The sequence below is a fragment of the Motacilla alba genome, unplaced genomic scaffold, assembly GCF_015832195.1.
Source record: "Motacilla alba alba isolate MOTALB_02 unplaced genomic scaffold, Motacilla_alba_V1.0_pri HiC_scaffold_28, whole genome shotgun sequence".
Taxonomy (NCBI): Eukaryota; Metazoa; Chordata; class Aves; order Passeriformes; family Motacillidae; genus Motacilla; species Motacilla alba.
This window is the reverse complement of record NW_024037374.1, coordinates 453,196-474,735: the sequence shown is the minus strand read 5'-3', so window position 1 is coordinate 474,735 and position 21,540 is coordinate 453,196. Positions and strand designations below refer to the sequence as shown.

General features: G+C 36.5%; 1 protein-coding gene across 1 annotated transcript; it reads left to right on the top strand.

The window, feature by feature from the left end:
- Positions 1-1,102: 1,102 nt before the first annotated feature.
- On the top strand, positions 1,103-21,171 carry SYCP1 (synaptonemal complex protein 1). Its single transcript, XM_038126098.1, has 29 exons — positions 1,103-1,195; positions 2,283-2,358; positions 2,522-2,568; positions 3,874-4,038; positions 4,409-4,476; positions 4,642-4,715; positions 5,969-6,027; positions 6,425-6,494; positions 7,032-7,105; positions 7,529-7,637; positions 8,104-8,198; positions 8,335-8,519; positions 8,953-9,020; positions 9,617-9,678; positions 10,982-11,085; positions 11,572-11,689; positions 11,943-12,013; positions 13,115-13,196; positions 13,672-13,740; positions 14,045-14,107; positions 14,789-14,851; positions 15,697-15,813; positions 16,413-16,523; positions 17,198-17,290; positions 18,171-18,245; positions 18,547-18,606; positions 19,827-19,973; positions 20,269-20,355; positions 20,441-21,171. Exons 1-29 carry the CDS (start codon positions 1,118-1,120, stop codon positions 20,582-20,584), a joined length of 2,634 nt encoding a protein of 877 aa, XP_037982026.1. The 5' UTR covers positions 1,103-1,117; the 3' UTR covers positions 20,585-21,171.
- The last annotated feature ends 369 nt before the right edge of the window (positions 21,172-21,540 follow it).

Sequence of the window (21,540 nt, the reverse complement as noted above, 5' to 3'; positions counted from 1 at the left end):
TTTTTCATTAGTACTATACTTATTTATCTCTAAAGCTATGCATCTGGTGAGTTTTTTCTTCTTTTTTTCATCTATTCAGCATTAAGCAACTAGTGAACTATATACTAGCCATTACATCGTATAAAAAGTTATTTATATCAGGTTATATTGGTATAAAAAGCTATGATCCAGGTTATATGGGTATAAAAAGCTATGATTCAGGCTACATAGGTATCAGATTGTATAGATATACATACAAAGTCATTATTTTGGTTATATTGATACCAGGTTATATTGATATATCAAGTTATATTGATATCTTATAAGTCAAGCTATATAAGCAGCTTGTAACTTTGATCTTAGTTATATAGGCATCAACACCCAGATCTTGTCCCCCAGCAATGTGAGAAGCTCACCGGCTGAGAGCAGCTCCTGGCAGGCAGCAGAGTCCCTGCCTGCCACACAGAGCTCTGAAGCACAGGGACCATACTCTGCAGGGCAGTCCTGAGCGCAGCTATTCCGAACTGCCCCCAGCAGATGCCTCCAGGGCCCGCATTCCCTGCGCCCACAGACTCACCGCGTTCCGCACTGCAGAGCTTCGTCCTCCCGTGAGCTCCCCGGAATTTGTCACTCTCTCCTCCAGCTCCTCCCGGAGCTCCCAGACTTTCGGTGCCCGACGCACAGCATCCCATGCACCGAGGTTTCTGGGGGAGCCATTTACAATACGGGGGGGGGGGGGGGGGTCACAGGAGGACTGGGCTCCCCCAGTTACTCCCTGTACAGGCGGGACCCCCCTTCCCCGCCGGACTCCCCGTTCTCCCAGACTTCTCCCGCCTTCCCCGCGACGGCGAAGGTCTCGCTGTGCTGCCCCCGGCTGGCGACCATAGCGACATCTCCAACCCGCGGGGCCCCCGGGATCTCTTTGGCGTCCACGGGCGACGAGCAAACCCCGCCGACGGCCCCGACGGCCCCGCGGCCGCCGCTCTGCGCGGCTGGGCCGTGCCCGGGGCGGGCCCCGCAAGCTCCGCTAGGCGGCGCCCCCGCCCCCGCGCTGAGGGGCCGCTGCAGCTTCGCGCCCTCAGTGGCCGCCGAGAGCTGCTCGCGCTGGGGCCCGCCCGCCCGCCCTTTTCGCGGAGCCATGGAGAAGGAAAACCGGTTTAAATTGTTCATGCCGCCGCGCCTGAGCGCTGGGCAGGTGTCTGCGGGCAGACCCCAGGTGAGCGCTCGGCCGCGGGGCCGCTGAGGGCGGCCCACCCGCCCCCCTCCCCCCTCCCCCCTCCCCCCGCACGGCTGCCCCCTCGGGCTGTGCTGCTCTGGAGGCCGTGGCTGAGGAGAGGGCGGGGGGAAAGCGCAAGGGCCCTTCCCCGGGGACACGGGGACAGTGCTGTGCCCGGAGAGTGCCTCGGCAGAGCCCCGAGCTGGAGCACACACACACCTGCCCCTGCATGGGGCAGGACGGCTCCTGCGCTGGGCTCATTTCTGGCATATGCAGAATGAGTCTGGGCTCAGACTGGCCTATGCACAGACATCTTCGGTTTGAATTTCAAAGGCTTTTGTTGTTATTTTCTACCAAAACTGAAGGGAATCATCTTCTCGAGCATCTGCTCTGTGTTGTTAGTGCGCGTTTAATATGGGTAATTCAGCACAGAGAGCGAGTAGGGCCCCACTCAGATGCTCACACTGGCGTTGATGTCTTGGTGTCACCAGATCAAGTGTGCAGTGAAAATGTTCTGTCTCCACACTGAGTTATGGGAATTCAACAAGTTTTTTTTTTTCATGTTGAAGCTCCTTATGAAATATGTTGAAATTCAAACGGGATATTCTGACAGCAGTTAAGTTAGCTGTTTACAGGATGAACTTCTGTGACTTAGAAACCTTGTAAAAGGGTATTTTCATGCTGAAACATAATCAGATATGGTTTAGAACTGCCATTGGAAGTAAAGCAAAAAAGAAATATCAACTACTGGTCTTCAAAAAAGTAATTTGACTCCTTGAGTCCTTTGCCATGCACAGTGCCCAGACAGGCAGGAGCTGCCGAGTTCTCTGCATTGAAAGCTTCCCCTTTGGCCACAGTTTACAAAGCAAACTGCAGGAGACCAACAGTTTGGTAAACCACTGTGAAATAAGAAGCAAGCGAGTTCCAAAGCCATTACCGATGCCTTGGACTTTGAAAATTTTCGGCAGCTGTTTTATTAATGAAAAATTCTATTGTCACATCATCTGTAGGGATTTTTTTTTCCCTGGATTTTATAATTCTTCTTTACAAATCTACCCATAAGAAACTAATTTTTAAATTTGTGCAGGGTTTTAACAAATGCTCAGATGATGATTTTAAGCTGCCATTTGATGTGTCGAACCGTGGTGAAATCACTGATTCAGGTACGATTGAAATATTTGCCATGCATGTTCTTTAGGTTTTTTATATATTGTCAAGTTTTAATTTTCATGACTAGTCTCACAATTTCATATCTGTAACTGTTAAATACAGTTTCACTGTTACTTTTTTTAGAACTACATTGATCAAAATCTCTTCATGTTTCAGATACAATTTCACAGCAAGTAAAACTTTGCTCTGAAGTAGATGAAGAGGTCAGCTAAGTATCAACTCTGCCTATCTAATTCCTTGGGGTTTTTTGAATTTGTTCCCAAACAGTGCCTAAAGCATTATTCAGTAGATATTTCAGGGCTAAAGGAAGTAGTCAAAAGGGAATAATGTTTTCTGTCTCCTGTTTAAAGCTGAATCACTTAGAGGAGATATTTGTGATTTAGTGAACATGCCTGGAGACAAATCTTTTAAAATTAAGGTGATTGCAATGTTGTTGTTTTTTCTTTGTCTGAAGTGTCTGTGAAGTCTATGAGCTTTAATTAGAGTAAGATTTAAACCCTTAAGTATCCTTTTGAAACTGGTTCTGAATATTCTATTGAGGGGCAGAAGGGTTGGAGTCAGAGTATTCTTTGGAAAACTGGAGTAGATTATCCCAATTGCCTTGTCTGGCTTTATTTTGTATGTAAAACAGTGAATTTAGTGGTTTCCTCAAGCACTGGATTCTTTACTCAGCATCTTCACCAGCATATCTCTGCTTTAGCACAACTCAGTAAAGCTCTTTTTTTTTTTTTGCAATAGCTTCTGTACATTGCAGCTATAAAACACTGTTTGCTACCACAAGATAAAACACATTTCTCACACTCTCCCTGCTGATTTTCATATCCCTGACAACTAGACTGTTTTAATCCTAAGCTATTAAAGTACCATCAGGACTGTAACAATACTGTGATGCAGCCAAAACAAGGATGGTGTTTGGGGGTGTTCTATGTGAACCAAACGCCCTTCAGGCTTGTGTGTTGCTCTTACCTGCCTCGACCACTGGCCCAGCACTGCTTGTAGGACACTTTCAAAGTGTTCTAAAAGCACAAGGATGGTGATTTTCCTTCCTGCTCTGTGTGTGTGTTAGTGGCAGTATCACAGGTACTCTTGGGCAAAGTCTCTGAAGCAGCTTTTACTTGACTCAGCAGTGTCTGTCAGAAGGAGAGGACAGAAATGGTGTGAAGAACCTCCTAGAAGGAATTTTGGATTCACTGATAATTCTGGCAAAACTTTTATTGATTTTGGTGGACTGCAGTTTTCCATGTCTTTAAGACCATCTATTTGGTGATGTCTGAAGACACTTTGGGATATTTCGTTGGATTTGTTTCTCCTCTGTGCTCTGTAATGCGTTTGATACATACGTAGGGGATGCTCAAAGATTTAAACTTCAGCTCCTGATCATATATAAGCTTATATCGCCATCTGTGGAAACATCTTATACATGTGATGTTTCTAAGAGATAAATATGTTATCTACAACAGTATAATTAGATAGTATTTGAGATTAAATTGTGGAACCTCTTTTAATAGAATACAGAAACAATGAATGAATTGTTCTCAAAACTCTACAAAGAGGCTGAGAAGATTAAGCAGTGGAAACTGACTATGGAATCAGAACTAAACCAGAAAGAAAGAAAAATCCAAGAAAATAGAAAGATTATTGAAGCACAGAATAAAGCCATTCAAGAACTGCAGGCCAGTATTGTATAGTATACATTGAATAGATTAAGTTAGTATTATTGATACAGTTAAATATTAAAGACTGTTGCAATTTGGTTTATGCCTTGAGAAAATGATTATTCTGAGAAGTTGCAGGTACCTGTCCTGCATGAGCATGTGTATGAAGAATGTACCTGTAAGTGTCTCAGTTGCTGGTAAATTATTGTTCATTATTTATTGTGTCTTTCATGCAAAAGATGACTCAGCATGTAATACCAGATAAAACAGACTTCTGTCTACTGATGCCCAAAATAACTTTTTCATGAGGGATTTGAGAAGTCGAAGTGCATTTCTAACATATTTTTCAATAACAGTGTCTTTTTGCATTTGTTCCCTATGAAATTAGTTTGAAAATGAAAAACTCCATTTGAAACTGGAAGATGAGATATGTGAAAATAAAGATCTCTTGAAAGAGTAAGTAACAGAACCAAGTGTATATTTTTGTGGTGAAAATAATCAGTTTTCATGTGGGCAATTTTATGCAGCTGTTAAATTTTGAAGATCATTTACATTGTTACTCCTTAGGTACACAAAGCACTGTGCACTCCTGTGAAAATATGATATTTTTCCCTCTTTTAGAGCTGCTGCTTCAAGGCATCTGTGTAATCTGCTCAAGGAAACCTGCACTCACTTCACAGAGAAGACCAGCAAATGTAAATGCTTTTTTTTTTTTTTTTATGAGAATAAATGTACTTCTAGCTTGCTCTAAATTCACAAACAGAAGAAAGTTCTTGTGCTGTTCAGGTAAGTTCTCCAGTTGAGATCGACTAGATGTGGCTCTTAGAATGAGAAGTGAATTTTAAGTGGCTCACAAAATTGGAAGTGAAGCCACAGGTCTAAAAGACATCTGGTTTGTAATGCTAAATCCAGAGGACTCTTGAAGCCAGTAAAATTATTTGCGGAAAGGTTGCCAGCCTGGGAGCTATTTGCCTAAAGACTATTACAGGTTTGAGGCAGTGCCAGCCCCCCTGATTACCATCCAGATACTGTGAATATATTAAGACATATGAAGGGACACTTCATGCCTGTTTTTAGGCAGTAGAATCTACTCTGAATTCCCAGCACTCTGTAACAAATTTCCAGAGCTGGCAGTTCCTGTTTACAGCCATCACACATCTGTGGGGAAAAAAGGTCTTAATCCCAAGGTATAATGAATACGTAGAATTCTTCTCATGAAACAGAACAAGCCAAGACAGTTGGATAACTTAATGAAGTTCTTGTGGTTTTAAAACACGTTCTTCATTGGGAATTCTACTTGATATGGAATTTAGAATTGTTATTATAATCACTAGAATTTTACTAACTTGATCCTGGATACTTAAGAAGTGTCTATTTCCTTTTAGCCTTAATTCTAGAAACACTTATGTATAGATGTACTGTTCTTTTTTGATACTTTTTTGTACTGTTCTCTTTTAATTGTTTTCTTAGGGAAAATAGTATCAATTACAAAAGTGAAAGGAAAGAAGGAAAATATGGACATGGAGTGTTGTTGCAATTTTATAATGACAGTTCTGTGGTTATAAGTATCTGCTGATAGGAAGAAATTCAGTGCTAAACCCTAGATTACAGTTTATCAAATACTAACAGTTTTGATACATTATTATTCAACAGCATTAATACTATAATAATTAATATGGTTACATAAACTGACCCAGAATTACACTTTTCACAGGAAAAGATATATTGGGAAGGAAATTTAAAAGCTGAGCTTGCTTAATGTTTCAATGAAATACACATTTCCCCTAGATTCTGTAACTTTTGGCACCATGTTTCATGATGGCTTATTTAATAAGAATGGAGCTGATAATTCCTTTTTTAATTCATTATGCTGATTAAGTATAATGACTTGGACAGCTGGTATTCTTTTTCAGAAGAAAAACTTTCTTGTACGTTCTTGCTTTGATAGATGAACAGGAAAAAGAAGAAACAATGCAATTGTACGAGGAACTTCATAGCAACATAGAAGTAAGTGACCCAGCTTGATAAAAGGAATGGAATGTGAATTATGTGCATCTGCTGAGCTGAGTTACATGTTTATGTTGAGATACTATTTGTATCCACCCTGTGTGCCTATCATGTCATGTGTGATGCAGGAAGTTGGGTTTTCAATCCCTTCTCAGGGTTTATTTTTAGTTATACAAAGTACATTCAATGGAGAAAGCTCAGCGGCAGGTGAGATGTAGATCCATGTGATCTGTGTGATATGTGCTTAGTGCTGGGTGACTGCCAGAACTTCTACCTTCCTTTTGGACTCTGTTTCACCTACCTGGTGGTCTCTCAGAATGGCTGAGGTGGGCAGCAGCCCCTGAAGAAGTTCCAGGGTTTCCAACATTGAACTTCAAATATTAAATTTTGTTTTTAGAGAATGACAGTGGCATTTGAAGAGCTTCGTGTGCAAGCAGAGAATGACAGATTGGAAATGAGTTTCAAATGTGAGAATTCTTTTTATTGTGTTTATGCAGCTGGCTCAACAACTTTGTACTTCATAGCTTGTATTACACATGCAGTGTCAGGGCAGACAGATGTGAAGTGCTTGAATGGTGGGCAGGTCACACTGAGACACTGGGACCCTTCTTTTATTCATGCTGCCTGTGTTCACTGCCTGGCCCCTTCTATTGTTGTTCCACTGGGCCAAATTTGGAACTTTATTAATGCACGAGTGTATAGCTATAGAAACTTTAGCTCAATGCTCTCTCACTATATGTATAGTCTACTATGTTCCTGTTTCATTTTCACATGCTCTTTTCTGTTAGTTTTTTATAACAAACATGGAGTAATGGACTAATTCTGTGGAAAGCTGGCAAAAAAAGATATTTTGATTATAAAATCAAACATTGCCTCAGCAATTACTCTTGGGGAACAAATTGTACAGCTGTACAATTACAAGCAATCTTAAACTGGAAGTTGTATTGAACTTGGAGTGTATTTCAGCTAGAACGTTAACTATGGATATTACTGTATCTCGAAAGTAAAAGAAGAAGCAGAAAAAGTGGACAAGTTTGAAAAAGAATGCAAACTGGAAGTCAGTCAAAAGGAAAAGCAGGTTTGCTCAGTTTTACCATCTAATATGTAGAGCTTTATTTGTGACTAAAGGCGCAATGCAGGAGCCAAGAAGTGTTTCTGGGTATTAGTAAAAAAGACAAAATAACATCTGAAGTTGCATTTAAGTCAAGTTCTGCTAAGTTTAGTGAAGTTTCAGTACCTTTAGTCTACTGGAATTCGTGGTTTGATTTTGAATTGGAGAACTTTTTTGTTTAGAGTAATGTGACTTGATCAATATTTTGCTAAGATTATATCTAGCCAAATATCTATCTATCTATCTATCTATCTATCTATCTATCTATCTATCTATCTAATCTAACTTGAATGACAGCAAAATGTCTGCTTATCATACCTGGGATACAAATGAATATTAATATCTGTCCCTTTTCCAGACTTCATTATGATGTTTCTTGCATTTTGCTAGATTTCAGATCTTACCATACAGAGAGATGAAAAAGATGGTGTAATAAAAGACATCAAGGCTCAGCTGCAGACATCACAAAATAAGATTGCTGACTTAATAGAAGCAAAATGTAAGAGTTCTGCCTGCTATGTTTAAATGTAATTGTTTATAGAAGCATAGGAAATGGGGTCATGATAGTTTTATTCTGTTGCTGGTAGGCAGCAGAATTTTGGGGCCTTGAAGGCCTTATTTTTGTTTGGAACAGAAGCTGCTCATGTGGGATCAGGACTGGCAGGGTAGTTTTTAGGGTGGGTCAAGCAGTGAGAGCTTTTGAAAATTGCAAGGGAAAAATACGTTGCTTCAGTTTTGCAAATTTACAGTCAGAGAGATGTCACTGAGGAAACTTACTTTTCAGAACTTGATTTTCAATATTTTTAAGCCATCTATATTCAAATTTTATATATTATTTTATAGTATATGATGTCAGTACCATTGGTCTTTGTTAAATTATTTAACTGTATGTAATTTTCCATTTTTAGCAGAATTTTTCAGTAAATATCCTATTTTTAAAAATATAAACATCTTTTTTTGTTTAGTACATAATGAAGAAATGTTAAAAGAATCCCAGGTCAGTAAAGAACATTTGAGGGCAGAGCTGGAAGAGGCTAAAATTTCATTGCAAAAGGCAGAGGTACACCTTGCTTTTAGTTTTACAGTATAAATAGACTAGATGAGTATTTGCATAAATAATTATGGATACTTTAGATATGAAACAGCTGTAGCTGTTTGTTGCAAAACATGTATAGAAATTATATCATGTCTTGAAGGTTACTCAAAAGAACTTAGAAACCGAATACCAGACTACAGTGAAAACATTAATTCAGGTTACCGGAGAAAAGGAAGAACAGGAGGAAGAATGTAAAAAAATGAAGGCTTTGCTTGCAGCCCTGACAGAGGAGTTTGAGACTTCTATTGCCAATTTGAAAAGCTTGCTGGAAAAAGAGCAAAATAGGTAAATTAAAGAGTTTAAATTTGAAGAGTGATCTTACAGGTTGCAGTCTATGACAAAATCAAGAACAATTGGAAATAAAGCTGAAATTTGGAGGTTTTTTGACACAGTGGTCTAAATGCAGAGGATTTAATGTAATTTTTAAATTTGTGATAGTTGATACTGGTCTATAAAAAGTAAATTTTTGCCCCCTCCAACTTTCTGTCTTGAAGAAATACAGATTTCTCTAAGTATATATTTGTTTACTTTTATATCTATTGTTCTGAAGTTGTAAAAGTGAAATTTGATATGTGTTGCAGGCAGATATATCATCTGCCTGTTGAAAGGTAAATGTTCTTTAAGTGCTTGTGGTGAGATTTTGTCTTATTGTCCTTTAAGTTTCAAATGCAGTGCTTTGTGCTATACATTTGGGATTTTTAAATTACCATTTTCTTAGATTAAAGAAATATGAAGACGATTCAAAGCTGCTTACCTTGGAGCTCCAAAATAAATCTGCTGAACTGGGTAAGGCTTGTAGAAAGGCAGAAAATGAGTTAGGCAGTAATAAAAATGTTTTCTGCTGTTTTCTGGAAATGGACTGTCTCTAGTAGTTGGAGAAATAATTTTACACTACCTGTAGCTATCAGGAATGCCTAAATTTATTTTTACTCAGCTGACTCCCTTTTCTTTGGGGGTTATTGGTACTGGCAACAGCCAAAGGGCAGCGCTGTGCAGAGCTCCAATAGTAAGACCATTCATACATGAATACCTCCAGCAGTTGCGATTTTTTTTCTGAAACAATGCAGATGCATTGTTGCATATTCTCTCAATACTTGGAGAATACTCTAGTCTTACAGTCCGTGACTTCTTTGAAGCTATAATTGTGGAGAACCTCACAGGCTCTAAATTTTATTTAAAATAAATATTTAGTTTCTCTTCAGATACAGATTTGCTAATGTCTGAAACATTTTTTCAAGTCTACATTTAGATTAGGTCATAAATTAGCTTTTCAGTTTCTTAACTTAATCCAACAAGTTTTGAGAACTGGGTATTGCAAAAGGGTAAATGTTTTATACTGCCTGCTAAATATGAAAAATTATTTTACATTACATGTGCTGTAGAAGAGATGACTAAAGTAAAATGTGATAAAGAAGTGCAACTTGAAGAGCTGTCAGAAACTCTGGTAAATGTTCATTTTATTAATCTCATGGCATTTTCTCTTTATATGAAATTCCTCTTGCTTTGTATCTTAAATGCCATTAATAAACACCATCTAGTCTACCTTAACATTTCTACCATACTTTCTCACACACAATTTCAGTGTTTTTGAAGAACTTCTTTATTACTACTGTTTCTCTTGTCTTCTTGTGCTTTTGGTTTTTCATGTCTCCCATGTTTTGGTTTTCCTTGTCAAGGTTTTTGGTTATTTCCTTCTTTGTTTATGTCCATTCAAATGCCACTCTGGATAGAAAGTTTTCCCATGTTTTCTTACTTACAGGAAGGTAATTAGCTCTGGCCTCTGTGAACCCTACTGTACTGTGAGACAGGCCCATTTTCTGTCACAGAAGTCTAAGCTATATGAAATACACTCTTAACAGAGATTTTTTTTCCTTATGATTTTATATTTACAAGTCTAACAAGAATCCATATCAACTAAAGTCAAGGTAGTGTGAAATCAGGTGTGCATTTTACTGTGTCTGCTTGTTATAATCTGTGCATTGAGTGTTCCAAACTGAGTTTCACTAATTTTCTGAAATGGGCAAATTGGAGGACTTTTACTGAAGAAGAATCTTGAGGCTACTGTAGAAAATTTGCAGAGAGAGAAAAATTTGGAGAGAGAACTGAAAATGTTCTCCAAATGAGAGAGGTCTGAAGTAGGGCAATAGTAATATGTTTTTGTAAATAGTGAAGTTACACATCATGACTTGTATATAAGTTTATACATAAGAAATAGCACCCAGAGCAGTGTCCCACCCTGAACTGCTCTGCTCCTAACAGTGGCAGCAGGAGATCCTCTGTCCTCCTGTGTAGAGGAGCCTGACTGTTGCCCCTTGCACTCTTACAGTAGCTGTACTAAGGATGAAGACACAGTCCTGTTGATTGCCTTTCTATTCTGTTGTATAGGATTGGAATTCTCTGATGTTTATTTAGTAGGTTTTTTATATTTAGATGAATGGAAAAGCTTATGAAGTCTGAAGCAAATGTCTTTATTTAAAATCATGTCAAAGGAATCTAATTTAGTAGTTTTGAAGACTAGGTAATTAAACTCACAGCAGGGGGCATTAACAGCACTGGTGTCAAAGTTCACTGTCTCACACCACTTCCATATCTCACCAGAGATATGTAAAAATACAGTCTGGATAATCCATGACATGGATGTTGTCTAGTTCTTCTGAATGCCTTGTGCTCTTAGTTCGTGTCTGATAAACCTCCATGAGTTGTAGTTTACACAGGTATACTCAAAACTCTTCCTTTTCATTTTGCAGAAAGAATTCCATGATTTGAAAGCACAGATGACTAGTACAGCTGAAAAAGAACAAGATTATTTAAACCAGCTTTTGACTCTAAAAACCGATCTTGAACAAGAGGCGTATGACCATTTTGAAAATATAGTATTTAATTATTTTTGGTGTAATATAGAAGTTGCTTTAATACACAGTGAAATGAACTATGATTATTTTCTTATGAAAGTTTTGAACCACAGAGTATGACATTAATTATATACTTACATTTCTAAATTACACTTTTTCTTTTTCTATGTATTCTATGGCATATGTAGTTGTTGCATATCTCTTTGACTTATTTAACAAGAAGAGAAAGTTTCTGAATTCATTGTTAATCTTGCTTTGAACTACATCATCTTCACTAACCATTTTATTTATATAAAAGTTGATTCTGATTTTCTTTGCTTCTTCTGTCACCTTTTATATCACTGTGACTTTGCTGCAATGCTTATATTTGTAGATAAAGGCCTGGAGTTTTTTCAGCATGGAATAACACTAGTGGGTATGTTTAATTTAAAAGGAGAATTCAAAGTGTATGTTCTTATTCCTCTTGGCCATTTGTTTTAAATTAGGTTAAAGAATGAACAACTAACAGTGTGTCTCAATAAGCTTTCACTAGAGAAAGAACAAACAGCACAAGAGAAAAATGCTGTGACTGCAGAACTCAAGAAACTGCAAGAACAACAAGAGGCAAGTTGTAAACTTCCAGCTTTTTTGAAAGGACAATACTCAATTTTACAAATTACTCAGTTTTACAAATTAGATGATGAGCTGCAACATGACTTGGCTCTGTAGAGTTCGTGAGCTATTTTTTGTGTTACAATTGGAAAGGAAGTGTATTTACACTTGTGAATAAGGCAGGTCACTGTGCTTTGGATGTCTTTGAATTTTTTAATAAGTCACTTTGAATTTTATTTCTTTGCTGACACGGGTCTTTATTTAGGATAGTAAGAAAAAAGAAGAAAATACAAAGCGGTTAGTTGAAAACTTAGAAGAGGCAAATAGCCAGCTAAGGCAAGTAAAAACAAATTGTAATAACTGATACTATTAAAGGAAGTAGACTCAAATAGTTAGTTGTGTTCATATGCTACTTTCTGGGATTTTTTTGATTAATGTTTTTCTAGATTATATAGCTAAACAGAAACTATTCAGAATTGCTGTTGGCCAAGTAGAAATTTTCTCAGATTAGAAATACCTATTGCTTACAGGAACAATGTTTGCCATCATTTTGTATTACATAGAAAGAAGAGTCTTGTTTTGCATTAGACATCTTAGGTGTTGAAGAGGGTCCCAAGGAGAGTTGGCCAAGTAACAACAATCATAACCAATGTGGCTACATGTCATCCTACTTTATTTTGCAACTTTGGCATATTAATCCTCCTCTATACACTGTCTCATGTCACTAATGCTTAAAGCTCATTGGTTAAGTAGCTATATTCACACATACATGTTAATTACTGATTGGTTGTCATGATATAAGCATCTTTAGCTAAGGTGTGCCAAATTAGCAGTTCCCACAACGTGCTTGGCATCTGGTCTCATCTTTGCACAATGCTCATTCTTCCTTGTATCCATTCGAGGCCAGTACATGGTCTGTCTTGTTCCAAGGACAGTACATGGTCTTCAGAGTATCTCTGTAATCTGCAGGCCAGGGTTGTTGAATTCCCATAGGAGAATATCATGGCCTTGTTCTGCCAAGAATCCTTCTACAAGGTGTGAAGGAAATTAAAATGGAAGTTCAAGGTTATGGATTAAATGTGACAAGGCAAAACTGGATAAGTGTTACTCTCTGCAGAAGTCTCCATATCATCAGTTCAATAGACAGGCAACCTCCCATGTTTCATAACTGCATTACAATATTCCAGGTTAGGATGTATCTTCCTTAGATTAGCTGGAACATCTTTTCCTACTTAAAAAAAAGTATAGACAGTTTGCATATTGACTTACTAGGCATGTTGCTTCATTTTAAGAACATTTTCATTGAACAGCTTATGAAGTTCCCATCAACATTAGCAGCTCTTTTTAGAAAATAAAATAGAGGTTTATTAGAAGTACTGAAAATAAGTTAAAGGCAATAAGTAAATATTTACTAATGCTTGTTAATTTGGCACTTAGAAATGAACTGGAGTCTTTGAAGGAGAAAATGGCAAAGACAGGTGAAGAGATTAAAAGTACACTGGATGAAAGAGAAGAAAATGTATGTCACGTCATGTACTATGAAAATATGTTACATCACCCGTAGGACAGCATCTAAATGTAAAATCTTTGTTGGGATTTTTTCTGCAAGGTTCTGCCTGGGGAATGTGATCTCTGCCAGAGGCTTTCTTCTTTCACAGCTGCTGCCAGTTGTGACATTGTGTGTCCACATGCCGAGCCCTATAATTTCAAAAGACAAGCACAGTCACGGGGATGTTTACTCTTTGTTGGGAAGTTTAATATTAAAGATTTGTTTGTTTTCAGGCAGAGAACCTGCTTTTTTGTTTTTTCATATACCCACTCAGTGATGGATGGGCTCTGGATTAGCTTTTTATATGTAGTGTGAGTTTTAGCTTAAATAGATTCAAACATTTTTACTTTCTTTCTATTGTTTCAAAGCAACCCGGGGTTTTTAGCATTAGAATGGATTTCAAAATTTCATTGTAAAAGTCAAAGATTTACAATTGTAATTTCAGGTTAAGAGTACTGAGAATGAAATTTCAAGAAAGGAAATGCCATTGAAGATTCTAGAAAATAATTGGGAAGTTAATTTTTTCATGGATTTGGGAACTTCATACAAGTGTATTTTTTAAATTGTGAAGATACTGGGGTTTTTTTTCTTCTTCTTTCTTAGCTCTATAACCACTAGGGAACTGGTTCACTGCTATTAATTAGCATCTTGTAGTACTTTGTGGCTAAAACTCACATCATTCTAACACGTCAGCTTGTGTTTCAGTCCCATTGGAATAAACCAGACTGGTGGAAGTACATGTTTGAGAACATTTACAGGAATTTCTAACATAGGGAGTCATTTTTAGAACTTATTAATGTTAGAAATATCTCTTTCAGATTAATAATTTAAAGAAACAGGTGGAAAATAAAACCAAATGCATCGAACAGTTGCAGCAGGAGGTGAGCAGACATTTTAAATGTCACAAATACATAAACACATTATGTTTTGGGTTGCCTTGTCAGCAGGTTTGTGTTTGCTGTGATATCTTTAGATATTCCTATGTAATTTAAAAATTTTCCTTTCTTATCCTAACCCTGAGCAAATTAGGGAGTCATCTTTGGAATCACTTGATTTGTTAAATGAGCCTTAATGTGAAAAAGGCAATTAAAAATAGTATCTTTAATAAACTTCTACTCTTTTTCATTTTTGTGCATAGTATTATTTATGTACTTGTAAGTATCTCAGTTACCGCTAGTAGAAAAGAATTCTGCACTAGCACAAATGGTAGTAACTTCACTGTAAAAATAGATAACTTGTATTTTTTGTCATGACATCTTCACACCTTCTGTCAGCAGCATCTTAGTTTTAATTCCCATTCTGTACCTCATTTGTTATTCCCTGCTGTTGCACAGGGAAGGGAGCCTTTCTTAAGGTCATGAAGAAACAGTAATTATCACAGAAATTAGTTGAGCAGTCTTTTATATGTAGAATTGTTCTGAAACCTGAGCGGCACAACAGAGAGTTATTTGCCTGATGAAGGCTGGAATTTTGAAGATTCTGACATTCTTGATGCAGTTAAACCATTACATAAGTCTATTAACTTATTTAGGTACCGTGCTTGTTTTATTTTATTTCAACAGAATAAGGTACTGAAAAAGAAAATTACTGCAGAAAGCAAGAAAAGCAATATTTATGAAGGGAAGGTAGGTTTAAATAACATCATGTAGAAGATGAGGTGAGTGTTTTTAAGTCCCAGTGTAAGTAATGATAATACTTGTTAAATACATTCTGAACTGGTTTATGGATCTAGGATACAGATTTTGCAGGAGTGAGCTCATAGTTTTTAGAAGATGCCTCCATTTTTAATCATTGGGCACTGACTACTGGACATTTTTTTTTAGGAGATAGACTTCACATTGCAATTAATTATGTTTCTAATCTATTCCTTTCTTTTTCTTTTGTTGATAGTGAACTGAACAGTGTTCAGCAACCTCATTGTAACAGAAAAGCATTTAAAAGACATAAATATATTACTCACTTTAGGCTGTTCTTTAAATGTATTCTGCAGTGGCAATCCCTCTGATGGGAATATTGTGTCCAGCTTTGGGTACTGCACTTGAAGAAAAGTGGACTTTTTTGAGGAGATTCATATGATCAACTTAAAAGGAAAAACTGTAATCAAAATGCACAGCTGGGAGGAAAATGTACCATAAAACCTGGGAAAATCTTATACAGATTTACAAGAGAGGGAATAAAATCTCCATCTGTATTTGTTTTTTTCCAAGGCATTCACAGCATTTAGGGTGACTGCTTAGGGCAGTCTTCCCCATTGTGCTGTTGCCATTGTTTTTTTTTAGTATTTTCTAACTCCCTTCAGGCCAAAGTTCAACTCTTTATTAAAAAAAAGCTGAACTTTTAAATAGGAAACACCTAATTCGTATACCTGAAAAGTAACAGTGTGTTTCTGCTCAAAAATAAGAGGTTAGAAAAAATCATTAACATAGTAATTCCTAAACAAATAACAGTAGCAATTCTGCATTCTCAAAAGGTGAATAAATTACAGTTAGAGATGGAAAATATGAACAAGCAACATAAGGAAGCAATTGACGTCTATCAAAAAGAGATAGAAACAAGAAAAGTAAATGAAAATAAACTTTGCGAAGAGGTGAGAGGTTAATTTTTACTGCAATGTAATTTTTTAAATTTAAAATGTTTTTATGAAGCTGTATTGGCCGGAGTCCTTGCTCTTACATTTCAGTCTTATCAACATAAATTGAACTTGTTGTGTGTGCCTGTGAGCAAAGCTTTAGTACATTAGGTGCTTAAGTTGAAGTATTTGAGTATGTCTTTGAAAACAAGAACTCTGTTAAAAATTCTTTCTTTCAAGATATAGTTCAGAGAAATTCTACTCTTGGTATAAAGTCAGCATAGTTAAATTAGATTGTAACTTCTCCCATGTTATTATTTTTCTGCCCACATTTTTTTTTTTTATAGTAATGCTAAGAAATGTTTGGGCAGAGTGCTTGAAATGGCCTTTTGGTTTGAAGTGAACTTGCCTGCCATGGGTGTACCTTTGATCTTGCCCATTTTAACAGTTCGCATTAAAGATGTGGGATTTGAAAGGGATCTTAAAAGCAAATGAAGCCCAAGTGGGACTACATACTTTGCACCCACAAGGGGAAGAAGAAATTAAGTTTTAAAAAATTTGAAAAATTTAAAAAATATGGTTATGTTTATGAATGAAATGCAATTTATTACTAACAGGTAGAAAAGATGAGGTTGCTTTGTGATGAAACAGCAATGATACAGAGAGAAACTGATATCCGATGTCAGCATAAGATAACTGAAATGATGGCACTTATGGAAAAGCACAAGGTAAGAGATTTTACTGATTGCTGTGGTTTGTAATGTGTGATACCATGTTAACAACCTTTCAAAACCAGAAAAAGGCCTGAATCTGGGAAAAGGAAGCTGAACACATGCTTGACTTTGCATCATCAAATTAAATTAATTTGAAGATTTTTTAATAAAATCAAATTAATTTGAAGATTTTGAAAAGATTCCTATGGGCAGATAAATTACATTCATCTAAACTTCTAGGATTTTTAGATTTTTTTTTAATTCAGGCTTTCTTTGATACTATCTGAATGCAGTATTTTTCAGTATCAGTTTGGCCTCTTTCTCTGAGATTATTTAGTGGCTGTCAGCAGTTTAGCTTGACACATTTTAGTTTACCTTTCTATTACTCTATTTTGCAATATCTTTAGCAGATACTGTTAATAAAGATAGCACAGCTAGCTCTTAGGTGCTGAACACATATTGCTGCATAGAAATAAAGCACTCTCTGCCAGTCCACAAAATAATACTTTAATCGAGCATTTCCTGTTTTACAGTTTCTGCAGAAGCATCAATGTTTGTTCATGGTACTTTGTGAATCTTAAGAGCCTGGTTTGAAAAAATGACTGATGTTTTAAGACTGGATAGCTCTATAATTGTAACATCTAGTCACATGTTTTGAGTTTGTTGCTGGTTTGGTTTTTTTAACACAGAATGAATATGATAAAGTGGTTGAAGAAAAAGATGCAGAGTTAAAAGTATATAAAATTAAACAGCAAAAGCAGTTATCGTCAGAAAGAGCACTGGTAAGGAATACTTTCCAATGTTAAATGATTCAGTGAAGGGGCTGATGTCCTTGTGTAGTGGTTTTATACTGCCTAAGTGCCAGGCTCGCACAAAAAAAACATTCACCCATTTTTCTCTGCTACAGTTTAGCAGGGGAGGGGAAAGAAAAATTCAAGGACTCATGAGATAAGGATTAGGAGAAAAACACTTGGAGGGTAAAGCAGATTCAAACTTAAATAGTATCAAAAATTTATGATTAATAGAATGAAAAGGGAGTAATGAGAATTAAAATAAACCTTTAAAGCACCTTTTTTCCCAATCCCTCCCTCTTGCCCACCGACAGCGCAGAGAGACAAAACGTGATCTTTAGTCAGTTTGTGACTTCTAAAAATCTTTTTTTGGTTTGCTTAGAGAGTTTCTTTTTCTTGCTGTGCTCTGAGGTCTTTCCCACCAGAGACAGTTCTCTGTGAACTTTTCCAGTGTGGTTTTAATTTTTACAAGTAGCAGTCCCACCCAACCTGCTGCAACAGATCTTATTCTGGGCACTAAAAACTCCAAATGTTTCTAAAAATAAATTGGAGTAGCAGTGTGTTTGTGTCTACTCTTCCAGATAGTGTTTCATGTTCTGACTTCACACTTTATGGGAAACTTTTGTTTTAAATAGTTAGATTGTGCCCTCTCACCCCTGTTCTCCCAAGTGTTTTAAGGTACTACCTTGAACACTTCTGATAAAGTTCCTGTTTCTTATTGTACTTCAGTCTTTTTTAAACAAGCTAAACAAAGCTTCAAGTATCAGGTTGAAAAGCAAATGGAATTATCTTTTGTATCTAATGAGTGTCCGTGTTAATTACTGTCTCACTTTGGACTGTTTTCTTTTTTCCTTTATTTAATGGTTTTTAGGAAAATGAGCTGTCATGTTTGAAAAGTGAACTGTTGTCCCTGAAGGAGCAACTGAAAGCAGAAATTGAAGAAAAGGTGGAGTTTTTTATTAACTGAGCAGTGTGGGTGAGAGGTGTGGCCTGGGCTTGTGCTGTGGGAGAAGTTGTATAAGAAATGAAACCAAACAGAAAAACAGTGACTTATGAATGCTGAGGTTGTATTAAATCTGGTCATATATTTGTGTGAACTTTGTAACAGTCTGTGATTATAGACTGTGCTCTGTAATTACACCAAGAAGATTTTTAACTTTTTATTTTTAACTTTTTAAAATCATTTTTTAAGATTTTTTTAAAAATTCAAATAAATCTTTACTTCCTATCACATAACTCTTTTTTAGGAGAATCTTGTAAAAGAGCACTCTCTCAATATGATTCCTGAAAGTGAAAAGAAACACAAGGTAACTTTAAATTTTTAATTGGTTTTAGAATTTGGTAATATTTGTATGTGTAGAATCAATTGAAGTGCCATGATAATTTATGTGCATTCAACAAAAGACATTAGAATGCTTTTGATTTAAACTTTTTAAATTATAGAAAATACAAACCTATGTTCCTGACTCCTAAACCTTGTTTAGATCTATACAGTGAATCTATTGATGTAAAAAATAGAAAGTCTCCAAATTATATTCCTATGGAAGTCAACATAGTGGGAAATAAAAAATGTCTCCTTCAGTACCTGCACAGGGAGTCCCTTGGGCAGTCCAACACTGATGTTTTGTAACTCCTGACAGTGAATTTTTCTTGTTGCATTTTTCTGCCTGTATTTCTTACTTCTCTGTAGATGCTTTTATTTTTTTTTCCCCTGGGATAAGAAGGGATTTTAAAGGGTCATACCATTCCATGGAGATATGAGACAGCAGTTTCTGGAAGGGCTCCCAGTGTGTAATTATTCTTGCTCAGTTGTTGCCTTATGTCTCTAGAATTGTTTTACTTAGTCTTAAAAGTGTCCATTTGTAAAGGCACTTTTTCTCTATGGAATAGAGAAAAAAGCTTATATAGCTGTAAAAATTGTCAAAGTATCAAAATAGTCCTGACTGCAGAACTTATCCTTCTTTCCTGTCGGGAGTTCACTTGTGGTTTTCATATTGGAACAATAGAATCCAGCATTTGATGTTATCTTTCTAAAGAAGGACTGCACTGGACCATTGCAGTGCTTCTCAGTCTAACTTCTAGTGAAAAGACTATTTTAAGTAACACCAATCTTGATATAGCTATCAATCTTTCTCTGAAAGCCTTTTCCTGCAGTTTTGTTTGTTTCCATTTTCTTAGATGTTTGATATAGTCCACATGTAGTGGCCACAGTTCAGAATAACCTGAATTTCTGCTGATAAGCATGAAGAACTTAGATACAATGTGCCATGAAACTCAGCTCTTCCATAGCTTCCCATTCATTCTCCTCATTTGGCAACCAAAAATAATATAAAAAATGGTATTTCCACCCCACCCCACTTTGTTTGGGTCTTTGCTTCATGTTTGGATGGAAAGATAATAGTTCCACCATGTCTCTCAGGTGTCTTCTTGGACACTCAGGCTGTAAACTGGGTCATGAGTTTGGGTTTAGATTCCATACTTACCCCATAAAATATAATCTAAAAAATATGAAAATTTTCTTTCCCAGACATATATTATAAAGACTCCTCCAACAGATAAAATGCAAAGTGGAAGAAGCACAAACCTGCCGTCAGAGCAGAGCACAAGGAAAAAGCAGAAAGTGCTTCTCCAGCTGGATACTCAGTCAGACAGCTCTGAGCACACTGACCTCTTGGTAAGAGTCAGAGAACAAATCATGTGCTGAACAGTTCTTTGTGCTCACTGCTGTGTCTAAGAATGAAGATAAAGAGTTTGGGCTTCCACATTCAAGCCAATATTTATGTGTATATTTTTACTTTATTGGTTCTTTGTGGAATTGTAGTTGTATGTACATAATGAACATTCTTTTTATTGAACTGTTATGCCTCATAGTGACACCTTAAATTTTTTTTTTCATAGTTTAATATCTTTAGGGGGAAAGAAAAAGTATTTTTAATATAGTGTGACTAAGTAACTTTTTAATTTATTAGAGCATAGTCTCAGAAGAAGAAATGTTTAGAAATTTGTACAAAGATTATCCACAAGCTTCACAATTACATTCGACGGCACCAAGAAAGGTATGTTAGCCTTTTATAAGATTGAACCAAACAGTTAAGGAGGTTGTTTACAGAAAGTAATGGATGGCTTTATTTTCCTTCCTAGACACCAGCTCCATCCAATGTGAAATCTCCAGGCTCTGCACTGAAACTCAAAACCATGAGGAGAATGCGCGAGGCGGGGTGGACTGCGGTTTCCAAAATGGACAGGAAAAGAAAAATTAAAGAAGTTGTGAAGTTCTTTGCTTAAAATGCAGAAATACTCAGTGCCCTGGCATTGCTTACTGGTGCCACCACAGGGTTGTTTTTCTCTCAGAGTTAGTACCTTGTTGGAATTTTCTGTCATACTCAATGCGTTTAATACAATGTTCATTTCTTTACACATATAAACTTTATAGATCTATGACTACGTCCCTCTTCAGAGCATTTTCCACCTTTCCTCCCTTGTGCTTCAAAACGTTGCGACACAAATTAGCCAATTTTAAATTTTGAAATAAATATAACTACATAGAAAGTTGTTTCAAAGCTGTTTCTGGCATTAGAAATTCTGGTTTTAAAGAATTTCTGTTCTTTTAAATTTACTCTGTTTTTCTTAATACATAATTACTTAGTGGAAGAAATGTAGCTGTTAAATATATGTACTTTTACCTGAAGTCCTCTTGCTTTTTCCTGAATTTTAATGGCTATTAGACCTGTCTTTTTAGACTGTTTTGTTTTCAGTATGTTAAAATGGTTTTGAAACTTCTAAAATTTCAGTAGAATTACTTGTATTTAAAAAGATTTCTGCTTCATAAGGAGTAAAACATGCACATTATAAGATCATGAGAACAATGTTAAGATGCCAATAAATTGTTTATCTGAAATATAAAGTGTGGGACTAGATGTTGTTGCTTTAAATATTTGAACACAGACAGAAATCTCCCACCAGCCTTCCTAGGGACCAGCAGAAGTGTAAGGATAGATTAGAACGTCTATTTCTATATTAAACCTTGATTAATCTTGGCTTCACAACAATGACAAACTCTACTTCAGAGCCTAGAGGTAACAAGAAAACTACAAGTACATCTAAAAATAAAATGAAAAATCAAAAATCCCAAATTCAGCCAAAGTGGGAAGCAAAATATATTTGTTGCATTCTTTTTGTGTAGTCTTATGGATAGGCCAGTAGTTTGGCTTCCTTATGTTGAGCTGTTGAGCAGTGATGTA

Coding starts and splice junctions, on each gene's coding strand:
- SYCP1 (XM_038126098.1), top strand. CDS start 1,118: ATGGAGAAGGAAAACCGGTTTAAATTGTTCATGCCGCCGCGCCTGAGC. Junction 13,197..13,671: donor TGGATGAAAGAGAAGAAAAT/GTATGTCACGTC, acceptor TTGTAATTTCAG/GTTAAGAGTACTGAGAATGA. Junction 13,741..14,044: donor TTCTAGAAAATAATTGGGAA/GTTAATTTTTTC, acceptor TATCTCTTTCAG/ATTAATAATTTAAAGAAACA.